General features: G+C 44.1%; 1 protein-coding gene across 1 annotated transcript in view; it reads right to left on the reverse strand.

Annotated features, from left to right (window-relative positions):
• LOC111196878 (protein kinase C-binding protein NELL1-like) overlaps positions 1-12,824 on the reverse strand; it is a 617,736-nt gene that overhangs the window by 407,318 nt on the left and 197,594 nt on the right. Inside the window, exons 6-7 of the mRNA XM_049473230.1 lie at positions 9,950-10,022; positions 8,486-8,568 (exon numbers count right to left, since the gene is read on the reverse strand). Coding sequence (XP_049329187.1) covers positions 8,486-8,568; positions 9,950-10,022 — 156 coding nt within the window. The remainder of the gene's footprint in view (positions 1-8,485; positions 8,569-9,949; positions 10,023-12,824) is intronic.

Here is a 12,824-nt window from a genome sequence, read left to right on the forward strand (position 1 = left end):
AAGTTTAGTCTACACATTGTGTGCATACATTATAATCGATCTATTATTTTGCATATATACATTTTATTCAGGCCTCGTCTCTCTTTAATCCAGCCTTTCTGGTGCACCAGTATGTACAGGACGAGGAACACGATTAGCTGAGAAGATCTTTATTAATCTGGTTTATTTCACGACTGCAGTCCTCTCGACCGCGGCATGCATGACTGATCTGAAAGCTCTGCGTAGGTTCTAGCGGGAAACTCGAAATCACGCCACTTTTCTCAGCCAATCACCAAATCCCACCTGTCCTTAAAAGACCTCCCTCATACCTGTTCTCCCCTGCTTGCAGACGCTGACATACGTTTTCGGGCGCCGGTCGTTGCCGCGTGGCTTCATGGTGTTTCTGCCATTTGTCATTGCCTGCTCTCAGTTTGCCCGTCTGCGTGGCTGCTCGTTCGTAGTTGGCTCGATTTCCTGCTCGTAGGATCCATGTTGGTTTGTATTGCTCTCTGTTCTGTCGCTGGCGTTTTGGTTGGATCCTCGCTGTGTTTGCTGTTGGCGGTCTGGGTTCCTGTTTTGCTGGATCACGTGACCGTGTCGCGCTTGCCTTCGAGGCTTGCTGCTCCGATGCTTTGTCTCGGCTCGCAGCCGTGTGCTGAATCGTGCTGGTTGTTTCGGCTCAGTGTCGATTCTGTGGCGTTCTGGTCTAGTGCTGAGGCTTTTCTCGGCGGTGTTCGGATAGTTGCTTGGTGTTTCTGCGTTTTCCACGGCTCTGTCCGGTGCCTGTGGCTGAGTTTGTACGCTTCGCTCAAGAAGTCTGGGCTGGATGGCTGTTTTTAAACCCGCTCCTGCTGGCACCCGATAGTTTTAGCCCCGCGCCCGCCCTCCGTTTTTTACGTTTCTGCCGCTTCGCACGCCTGCTTGTGTTGCTTACGTTTAGTGCTCGAAATTAACTTGGGTTTTTTATTGAACCAGCAATGTGGCGCTGATAGCCTGCTCCCTTCCTACTGTCCACTCACACACGCCCACGCCTCTGTGGAGCTGACCCTTCAGGCACTGCTTGCAAAGTGTTTCGTTCATGCAGCACCACAACCTAATTTGATCGATGATAAATAAACTTAGTGTACTTGGTTAATCCTCGTTCGTTGTGATCTCATTCTCGCGACGCTCCTATGGTTCGTTTATCGGTCTTGGGCTTTACTGTTGCTGAATGTTATTGATGTGTCGTTCGCGATCGATCCGGCTCAGGAGCCGACTCTTCGAAGTCACCTATTGGGACCGGCTCTATTATGGGTGCCGTTTTCTCCATTTTATATACCTTCGTATTTTACACATTAATTTAGAAGCACTGTATTTGATATTTGTATTGTGGCATTTTTTTGTTATGGGGCTGCTTTAATATTTTTTGTATTGGGTGATTTGTATTGACTGTTTCATTTGTTTTAAGTTATTTTGTCGAAGTGGCGCTATTTTGTAAATTTCATAATTGGTTGTAATACGTTTTTTGTTATAAAGCATTGTTATGCAGCTGTTTTGTTCGTCGCAAGTGCCTATTGCGCTGCTTCTTATCTCGGACCATACCCGTTCAATTGCTTTTCTGTACTCGCTTTCTGCGCTGCCTATTATCTCGGGCCGTGCCCGCTCTAATGCTTTAATGACTCGCTGTCCGTGTTGTTTACCTCGGGCCGTGCCCGCTCTAATGATTTGCTGTACTCGCAGCCCGCGTTGTTTCTTATCTCGGGCCGTGCCCGCTCTAATGGTTTACTGTACTCGCAGTCCGCGTTGTTTATTATCTCGGGCCGTGCCCGCTCTAATGCTTTAATGACTCGCTGTCCGCGTTGTTTACCTCGGGCCGTGCCCGCTCTAATGCTTTAATGACTCGCTGTCCGCGTTGTTTACCTCGGGCCGTGCCCGCTCTAATGATTTGCTGTACTCGCAGCCCGCGTTGTTTCTTATCTCGGGCCGTGCCCGCTCTAATGGTTTACTGTACTCGCAGTCCGCGTTGTTTATTATCTCGGGCCGTGCCCGCTCTAATGGTTTACTGTACTCGCAGTCCGCGTTGTTCATAATCTGGGGCCGTGCCCGCTCTGTAATGCTTTAATGGCTCGCAGTCTGCGCGGTTTCTTATCTCGGGCCGTGCCCGCTTTAATGGTTTGCTATACTCGCAGTCCGCATCGTTTATATTCTCGGGCCGTGCCCGCTCTAATGCTTTGCCGTACTCGCAGTCCGCGTGGTTTATTATCTCGGGCCGTGCCAGCTCTGATGCTTTACCGTACTCGCAGTCCGCGTAGTTTATCTCCCGTGCCCGCTCTAATGCTTTACTGGCTCGCAGTCCGCGTGGTTTATTATCTCGGGCCGTGCCAGCTCTAATGCTTTACCGTACTCGCAGTTCGCGTTGTTTATTGTCTCGGGCGTGCCCGCTCTAATGCGTTACCGTACTCGCAGTTCGCGTTGTTTATTGTCTCGGGCGTGCCCACTCTAATGCTTTACCGTACTCGCAGTTCGCGTTGTTTATTGTCTCGGGCCGTGCCCGCTCTAATGCTTTACTGTACTCGCTGTCCGCGTTGTTTATTGTCTCAGGCCGTGCCCGCTCCGCTGCTTGATTGGACTCGTGTCCGATGCTGCTTGTATGTACAGTACTGCACAGGTTCTCGATTACGTGATTCGTGGACTGCACTGACTCCGTACCTGGTCTAATTCTGGTGATTTGCTGCCTTTTATTGGGTTAATTTTGTGTTGCCTGTGCTATGTTTTGTTTCATGATTGGCATGTACCTTTCTTGCAGAAATTCTACTTTTACGATTCCGTGTTTTAACATATTCATCAACGCCGTGGGCAGCGGTTGCTATTGCCTTAGAACTTTTTTAGTGGCCGAAGTTTTGCGCATTTACCGATCACGGGTTGCTTTGACATACTGCTGTGCAAATTCCATGCCTCAATGTTAAGTATCCGATCCGGTTTGTCGTTGCTTTATGTCTTATGGTTTGTGCTGATGTTAATTTCCCTGGTCCTTTGGTTTTGGGGGTGTTCTCCAAGGACAGTCTGTCCTTGGTTCTGCATTTGGTGCTTCCTGACATTTGTTTTGACATTAATTTCGCTTCCCCTGTTATATTTGCTTTGTTCGCATCATGACTTACAAGGTGTCTAATAACAATCATCAGTAAAATGTTATAGCAGTCAATGATAATGGAAAGTTTAATTCTCGGGCCGTGCCCGCCCTAATACCCACTGGACTCGTAGTCAGCGCTGCTGCGATCACGGGCCGTGCCCGCTCTATTAACCTGACTCGTAGTCCGCGCTGCTGCGATCGCGGGCCGTGCCCGCTCCATTAACCCTGGACTCGTAGTCCGCGCTGCTGCGATCGCGGGCCGTGCCCGCTCTAATAACCACTGGACTCGTAGTCCGCGCTGCTGCGATCGCGGGCCGTGCCCGCTCTATTAACCCTGGACTCGTAGTCCGCGCTGCTGCGATCGCGGGCCGTGCCCGCTCTAATAACCACTGGACTCGTAGTCCGCGCTGCAGCGATCGCGGGCTGTGCCCGCTCTAATAACCACTGGACTCGTAGTCCGCGCTGCTGCGATCGCGGGCTGTGCCCGCTCTAATAACCACTGGACTCGTAGTCCGCGCTGCAGCGATCGCGGGCTGTGCCCGCTCTAATAACCACTGGACTCGTAGTCCGCGCTGCTGCGATCGCGGGCAGTGCCCGCTCTAAATACCCACTGGACTCGTAGTCCGCGCTGCTGCAGTCGCGAGCCGTGCTCGCTCTTATACCCTCACCCATCTTGTTCGGGATACCTGATGTTTGAGTAAGTAATTTATGTACATATATATCTATTTATTTATATATCTATTTAATATATCTATTTAATTGCAAACAACTGGAGGCGGTTGTAAGATTTTTATACAGACGTCAAATGAATATACTGTTATAACGTACTGCCACGACAGCTCGCGCTCGCTCAAATATCCTACTCCTTATGCTCCTAGATATCAACACGGGCCGTGCCCGTTCCTATGCTCATAGACTCATAGTTTGAGTTTTTTCTGCACAGCGGGCCGTGCCCGCTCTTATTCCCTTTGGACTCGTAGTCCGCGTTTTGCTACGACGGCGTCCAAAAGTTGTGCCCCTCAAAGGCTTAATGTATTGTTAGTCCGCAGTGTTTTCTCATGCTGATCACGTCAACGTTACGCTTATCATACGCTTCTAAAATAGCCTCAAGCAGTGTATACAAGTACTTTGTATACAACGAACCTAATAAATGTATGCTATCAAAACATGAGCGCAACTACTGTAATACACACGTACTCAGCAAATAACACTTTAATCTTGAACGCCTTATTCAAGCTTGTTTATAACTGTTTTCCTTCCAGAATACGTGAACCAGGTAAAGGATCTTCTTGTGGGTAATTATATCTTTTTATATTTTTGGGGATAGGCTCCGCCCCCGCCGTACAAGTACGGCAGGATCTGCGAGGTTCCAGACGCTGCGGACCTGGGCTTCGACGGGGCTTTCGCCAAAGACTCTATATACACTATATTCACTATTACTAATTGTCATACGTGTTTATTGGGATTAAATCTTTCTTGCTGCACTTTGTTTCTAGAGTTTTCCTGCTAGAACTGAAAGCTCTGCGTAGGTTCTAGCGGGAAACTCGAAATCACGCCACTTTTCTCAGCCAATCACCAACTCCCACCTGTCCTTAAAAGACCTCCCTCATACCTGTTCTCCCCTGCTTGCAGACGCTGACATACGTTTTCACCCTCCTCCTTCCCCACCGCCTCCAGTTCGGTCCCGCCGGTTGCCCAGGGGATAGGCTCCGCCCCCGCCGTACAAGTACGGCAGGATCTGCGAGGTTCCAGACGCTGCGGACCTGGGCTTCGACGGGGCTTTCGCCAAAGACTCTATATACACTATATTCACTATTACTAATTGTCATACGTGTTTATTGGGATTAAATCTTTCTTGCTGCACTTTGTTTCTAGAGTTTTCCTGCTAGAACCTGCTTTAATAGAACAGAAATGGTATGTTTTTCGCACGTCCTCGTGTGTGCTCGTGACATTGAGCAGATTGCATAGGTCAGTGCAATCACAGAACGACAACTGTGTCTCAACCTCCTCTAAAAATAAAGTAAACATACTGTACGTGGAACAAAGCCAGCATGGAGAAACGGGGCCTCGTCTCCTTCATTATTAACGGTCCTTTCTACAGGTATTACTGACGTTCAGTTATACACTCAGTTACGTCACAGGCAGATACAGGGCCTTACAAAAGTAGTCTGCTCCCTTTTTTAACCTTTTGCCACATTTCAGGCTTCAAACATAAAGATATATGATTGTAACAAGTTGGACATAATCATGAAGTGAAACTTAATTTATTGGATATTTTAACGTTTTTTTAGAAAACTCTCTCTAATAGGAGCTTTTTTGTTGTTGGTGAAGAAGGAGACATTTATACACATATCAGTGAGCGCATGTGAGGCGGCGTTTCAGGGACAGATTTGTTTACATTACACACAGATACAGATTACGTAAAAATAACTAAATCCACTCTGAGCAAAAAATCTGATTTGAGCAATGTAATGTGAACGTAGCCTTTGATACAGGGTTACAGTGCTATGAGTTCACATGTATCAGAGGAAGAATGTGCGCATCACTAGATAGATAGATAGATACTTTATTGATCCCCGGGGGGGAATTCTTGACAGGGGGAGTCCTAATGAGTGGGTTGGGTAATTGGCTGTGTAAATTGGGGAGAAAATGGGAAAAATTAGAAATAAAAAAAGGAAAAAAGCATATATAACCTCTCTTCTTCATCTATAATGTCTACCCTCAAATATTATTAAAAACCACATATTCACAATAGGCTCTTATTATATTTAAGTGTTTACATACATCATTCAAGTCATTAAAAAAAGAGGAAATCATTTTTATATGGACTTTTATTATGAGAGCGCCGCTATTGCAATATCTGGCAGTGTAATTGTAGTTTGTATTACAGAGATATAATGACCTTCTCAAAACTACCCCCCCCCCCCCACCCACCTCTCACCACAGCCTTATTATCCTGGATGCTGCAGCAGAGCGCAGGCTGGCTAATGTTCTTCATTTCAGCCTCTTTCACGGGTTGATGCATTTTTAACAGCGATGCTGGATAGGTGAGGAGATCCCCACTGAGAGGGTCAGAGCGTGTACACACACACACACACACACACACACACACTCCTCTCTGTCACACTCTCTTTGTTATCTAATGACAGAGCAGAAGCTTCATGGCTTTAACCCTTTGAAGTTCCAGGCCTGTACTGAACCCCGGCTGTAATTTCATCAGACTGATACCTCCATTAAACTGCTGCAGAAACTGTGAGAGATTTTAATTATGATCTGAGTTTGATGGACAGTTTTTATTGTGTGTAGAAAGAAAATAATATTAGTCAGTTTCGTGTTTTGGTATTTGTGTGCATTGTTCTCAGACTGAAAATAGAACAAACACAGAAAGATGAGGAAGATCAAGGAGAAGAGAAAAAGAGGGAGCAGTGAAAGAGTGAAATGTACAAAAAAATAAATCGTACTTAACCGATCGCTATCAGTTTGTGAGGATAAATGATATGTCTTCCAGTTATACCAAGGTAAGATATGGAATTCCACAAGGCTCTATATTAGGACCGTTATTATTTACATTATATATGCTCCCACTGAGCAAAGTTATTAGAAAACATGATGTGAATTTTCATTGTTATGCGGATGACACGCAGCTCTTCATATCAGCCAAACCTGATGACAGAGTGAGATTAAAGAAAATTGAGGATTGTGTAGAAGATGTAAAATCATGGATGTCGCACAACTTCCTCCTATTAAATTGTGATAAAACAGAAGTTCTCCTATTAGGCCCCAAAGCTGCTAGAAATAAATTATCAGACTTAATGCTAAATCTGGCTGACTTCTCAGCCACCCCTGGTTCAGCAGCTAAAAACCTTGGAGTTATCATAGATTCAGATCTAGCATTCGATAAACACATATCTAATGTTACTAGAACAGCTTTTCTACACCTCCGTAACATCGCCAAGCTAAGAAATGCCCTATCACTGCATGACGCAGAAAAATTAGTACATGCCTTTATTACCTCAAGGCTAGATTATTGTAATGCGCTACTGTCTGGATGTTCCGGCAGTAACTTAAATAAACTTCAGCTAGTTCAAAATGCTGCAGCCAGGGTCCTTACTAAAACGAGAAAATTTGACCATATTAGTCCAGTCCTGTCAGCACTGCACTGGCTTCCAGTCAAATTCCGCATAGACTATAAAATTCTCCTGTTAACGTATAAAGCCCTACACGGACTCGCTCCTGAGTATTTACAAGACCTCATTTCCTGTTATGAACCACCGCGATTACTCAGATCTCAGGGTGCTGGTTTATTAGTAGTGCCTAAAATTCAGAGGAGCTCTGCAGGAGGAAGAGCTTTCTCTTATAAAGCGCCTCAACTCTGGAATAATCTCCCCGAATATGTTCGGGACTCAGACACAGTCTCAATCTATCTATAAAGTATCTATCTATCTATCTATCTATCTATCTATCTATCTATCTATCTATCTATCTATCTATCTATCTATCTATCTATCTATCTATCTATCTAATCTTTAAGTCTAGACTGAAAACTTACTTGTTTAGTTTAGCTTTTGGTAATTAATGTTTTTCCCTTTAGATAAGGCTGCAGATTCAGGGGTTCATGGACAGAGGAAATTGTGGTAAACTGAGATGCTGGTGCTGCTGTTCTCCCACTGCACACGGTCACTCAGGTTTGTGGAGGGTGGAGTGGGTGGATGCCAGTGTTTCAGGGAGCCTCCATGTCTATGTTACCTTCTGGCTCTCTGCCTTTAGTTAGGCTGTTTTATTCAGTTCTGCCGGAGTCATTAGCCACACTCTGATAATGTTTTAATATTCTCTGTTTTACATAAATCCAGTCAAAACTAATTCCATCTCTCTGCCTTCCTCCGAGTTACTGACTGCCCACCTGTCTGACCCGATACCGAGGGATGTTGGACCCTCAGGCTCTCATGTCCTCTGTCTGGCCAGACTGGAAGTTTCTGAAGTCAGCTCTTCTCCATCCACCACCACAGATCAGCTGCTCATCATCCATCTTACTCTATAAGCCATTAGTGGAGCTGCTATACACCTGAATATATAAAACCTATGTGGATGTATGAAAGACTTTTTAAATTTTAATTTAAAAGCCGTTTGACCAGTGGTAGGATGGTCCCCCCTTTAATGTGAGTCTTGGTCCTCCCAAGGTTTCTTCCTCCTCCTGCAGCTCTGAGGGAGTTTTTCACTGGGGGTTCTGTATTATGTATTTACTATGTTTAATGTTTTGCCTGATTCTTTGTCCTGTAATCATGTTTCTGTAAAGCTGCTTTGTGCCAACACCTGTTGTAAAAAGCGCTATACAAATAAATTTGATTTGATTTGATTTGAAATAAAATGACAGAGCAAGAGAGAACATAAATCTCTCACCTTTAAGGTCATTTTGGCCAGAAGCTCCTGCAGGTCCATGATGCCCTGCACCAGGCTGAGGAAATCACTGCAGGTCGGGCAAGCTCAAAGGAGTAAACAGAGTGTAGAGAGAGAGAGAGAGAGAGAGAGAGAGAGAGGTTGTTAGAGATGAGGGTCATGTCACTCCTGACTCCTCCTGTGCACAGCAGCAGTAAATGGGCCGAGCTCTTTCTTCTCTTTCAGCACATTTCTGATCCCGGCCTCGGCACTCAGACGCACCTCTGAGAATGCGTCACTTTACCGTGTCTGGGTTCAGCCCTGAAACAGCCTCGATCACAGGAGCAGCTGAATTCTTCATACACTCACTCTCCACAGGACACACTGACTTACAATGGAAATACTGAGCAATCAAAATGCATGTATTAAAAAAACTGTTCAAAATAAATAAAATTACAGAATGATTCAGTTTCCTGCACAGGGATTAACCCTAGTCTGATTATGTTATTTATTAATGGAAATATCCATGCTGTGCCATCCAACAGCCTTAGTCCCTGTCTTTAAGGGCGTTTTCACACCAGCACTATTTGGTCTGGTTTAAACAGACTCTGGTTCGTTTGTAATCATAGTGTGGTTCGATTGAGCAGGAGTGAAAACAGTAAACGCACTCTGGTGCGGATCAAACCGGACCAAGACTAGTTAGAGGAGGTCTGCTTCATGCTGTTTACACGGGGCGTTTGCTCTGCGTTCACTATTTGCAGCTGTGCGACTCCATAATGTCAGCTTGTGCATCATTCACACAAAATCTAAGATATTATTGCAGACAACATGTATCGCACACCCCTCCTAGAAATCTGAGTATCGTATTGCATTTAGTCACAACTTCTAATACTAGATTAATTAATAAGCTTCGCCATGTCTTCACAACAGTAGATTTGAAGCTTTAGCTGATTGATGAACTTGTTAATGGTTTCTAATTTTTAATCTTTAAAAAGATCAGGAAAATCCCGGGGTCTACTGTACTCTCAGGTGTACACCTGAGAACAGGTACTGGAGAACTGGACTCTTTTCTAAAGAAATGGTAATGGTGCGCTACAATAGGATAACACATTCTGAGAGTCCTATTCAGACTGCTGAGCTTCTACAGCGCTCACAGCGCCGCTCGCTGTTCTGCTGCATTTTACACTACTGTGTGTGTTTAGCAGGCCAGGAGAAATGAATTGGTTAAGGGAGAGGACTGCAGAGCGAACACCAACAAATAACACTCGGATTTCCATTTCAGAAAATAAACCCTTTTTCAGCACAGCCTCATTTGAATTCCAGGACAGAGCTGTGCACCTTTAGCCGCGTGTGGTGATAATTACTGCTCTGCAGCCTCTGACGAGTGAATTCCCATTAAAAGTCAGTCCCATAAACGCGGGGTACGCCAAATTACAGATAGTGGAAAAATACAGGTTTGTAATTGACATAAAATTGAATTTCACTTACTGCGATTGAGGTTGGGACACTGCATGATGTAACCATTCGGTGCGAAAACAAATTTGACATCTTGCATGATGCCCTGCAGAGAGAGAGAGACAGACAGACAGACAGACAGAGAGATAATTATATAAGTCTCATTTCTGCACCTTTAACATCCATGTAGGATGTTATGAATCAGCTGATCACCACAGCACTTCATTCTTCATTACTGTATGATGATTACAGTACAAAAAGAGCTTTCAATATTCTAAATAAACTCTGATTCTCCATTCCATCTGATACACTGTGTACATTTCAATAGCAGAGTGTAACTGCTGCATCATTTAAGGTGGAATGGAGAGTTCGAGTAAACCTTCGAGGACAACCTGAGGTGTGTTTTTAAGGAACTTGTTGTTGAATGGTCCGGCAAGTCAGGTTATAAGATATTTAACACAACATAAAATAAAATAGAGATAATTTAACATTTAATAAGAAGTTGCTACCAGACCAATGACTGTATGTAGTCAGACTTGTCTACACATTAGGTAGACCTGATCCCTCCTCCCCAGTATGTGTTTAAAAAAATAGATTTTTAAAATTTAAATCAATATTAATTTGAATGACCTGATTAATATAAACCCAAATCGATCTTTAGAATTAGTTCATTTTTCCTGTATAAGTTTTCTCTCTTTACATTATTCATTTAGCTTGTTGTGTTTTTATCATCACTATGCTTACTGTATTATCACATCTTATCTAGTGGTTATGGGTAAATGTCACACTTTTATTCACAAATAAATAAGAAATGTATGAAGCATGTCATGTTTTTGTTTTGTGTAACTGAAACGTCAGTATATACATCTATACAGCGCTGTTAAAAATGATTCCGGCTCTTGAGTAAGGTGGCCATTCCACACCTGTATAGAGATGTGAAGCACGGTGTCACAATTAACTAAGCTACATTAAACTATATATAAAAAGAATGTAACTCTTGTGTTAAGTCTATATAATATAAACACTAATATTTTAATAATATAAGTTTGAGTGCTCCTTGTATCATTACAACATTTCATTATCAAACTACAATTTTTATTGAAACTGAAGTTTCCCTAAATGAATCGATTTTGAATCGAATCAGGACCTTGTAAATCGGAATCAAATTGAACTGGGAAATCAGTGACGATACCCACCCCTACTCCCCAGTACACAGTTTATCCAGTAAGTGTAATGTTTATCCAGCATGTATAACTACACTAACAGTAGCTGAGTAGCGTTACTTAGCAACACATTACTCTAATCTGACCATTTATACAGTAACGAATAATCTAATGTTACTATTTCCAATCCAGTAATCAGATTAAAATTACTTAGATAGATAGATAGATAGATAGATAGATAGATAGATAGATAGATAGATAGATAGATAGATAGATAGATAGATAGATAGATAGATAGATACTTTATTGATCCCCGGGGGGAAATTCTTGGCATCCAGCAGCAGGTTACACAATACACAAAGTTAAAAAAGATAAAATATAAAATATAAAGATACATATAAATACAATCAAATAAGAAATAGAATATACAGTGTAAATGTACAGTCTTCTTGTGTGTGTGTAATGGAGATGGAGAATGGAGGTAGTGCAGTTGAACACAATAGACAGTGAACACCAGTTGATGTGCATAATGTGAGGATAACTGATGTCAGCCAAACAGAAAGTGCAAATACACAGTTATATAATAATTTAAATTTAGCAGTGCAAAAGATACGTAAACAGTAGATGAATTAACTAGTGAATGAACTACTAGTGCAAAATATGGTAGAACTATAAAAAGTGTTCTAGGCATCAGCAAGTCTGAGAGTGTGTCCATAGCTGGGGGTGTGTCCATGGTGTGGCCAGAGTGGCCGGAATGAAAAAGTTTCACAGAGTCTTTAGTTTGCTGTGCTGAGAGGAGTTGAACAGTCTTATGGCCTGAGGAACAAAAGACTTTCGGAGTCTGTCTGTGGAGCAGGACTGGGACAGCAGTCTGCCGCTGAATGAGCTCCTCTGCCTGGTGATGGTGCTGTGCAGAGGGTGGTGAACATTGTCCATGATGTTCAGCAGCTTGCTGAGGGCTCTCCTCTCTGCCAGTGGTGTTAAGGACTCCAGCTCTAATCCCAGCACAGAACCAGCTTTCCTCACCAGCCTGTCCAGTCGTCCAGCATCCCTCTTGCTGATGCTGCCTCCCCAACACACAACAGTGTAAAAGAGGACGCTGGCTACCACAGACTGGTAGAACACCAGGAGGAGTTTCTGGCAGATGTTGAAAGCCCTGAGCCTTCTGAGGAAGTACAGTCTGCTCTGGGCCTTCCTGTAGAAGGAGTCAGTGTTCACTGACCAGTCCAGCCTGTCGTCCAGGTGCACACCAAGGTATTTGTAGGATTTGACCACCTCCACGTCGACCCCCTCGATGGAGATTGGCCGCTGAGCAGAGGGCCTGGACCTCCTGAAGTCTATGCACATCTCCTTGGTTTTGGAGATGTTCAGCTGCAGATGGTTCATCTTGCACCACACCACAAAATCCTCAACCAGGTTTCTGTACTCCCTCTCATCATCATTACGCACACACCCCACAATTGCAGTGTCGTCAGAGAACTTCTGCATGTGGCATGACTCCGAGTGGTATTTGAAGTCTGATGTGTACAGTGTGAACAGGACTGGAGAGAGAACAGTCCCCTGTGGTGCTCCTGTGCTGCTGATCACTGTATCAGAGGAGCAGTCCCTGATCCTGACATGTTGTGGTCTCCCAGTAAGGTAGTCAGTGATCCAGGTGACCAGGTGCATATCCACCTCCATCTTCATCAGCTTGTCTCTCAGCAGTAGGGGCTGGATGGTGTTGAAGGCACTGGAGAAGTCGAAGA

The sequence above is a fragment of the Astyanax mexicanus genome, unplaced genomic scaffold, assembly GCF_023375975.1.
Source record: "Astyanax mexicanus isolate ESR-SI-001 unplaced genomic scaffold, AstMex3_surface scaffold_35, whole genome shotgun sequence".
NCBI classification, from domain to species: Eukaryota; Metazoa; Chordata; class Actinopteri; order Characiformes; family Acestrorhamphidae; genus Astyanax; species Astyanax mexicanus.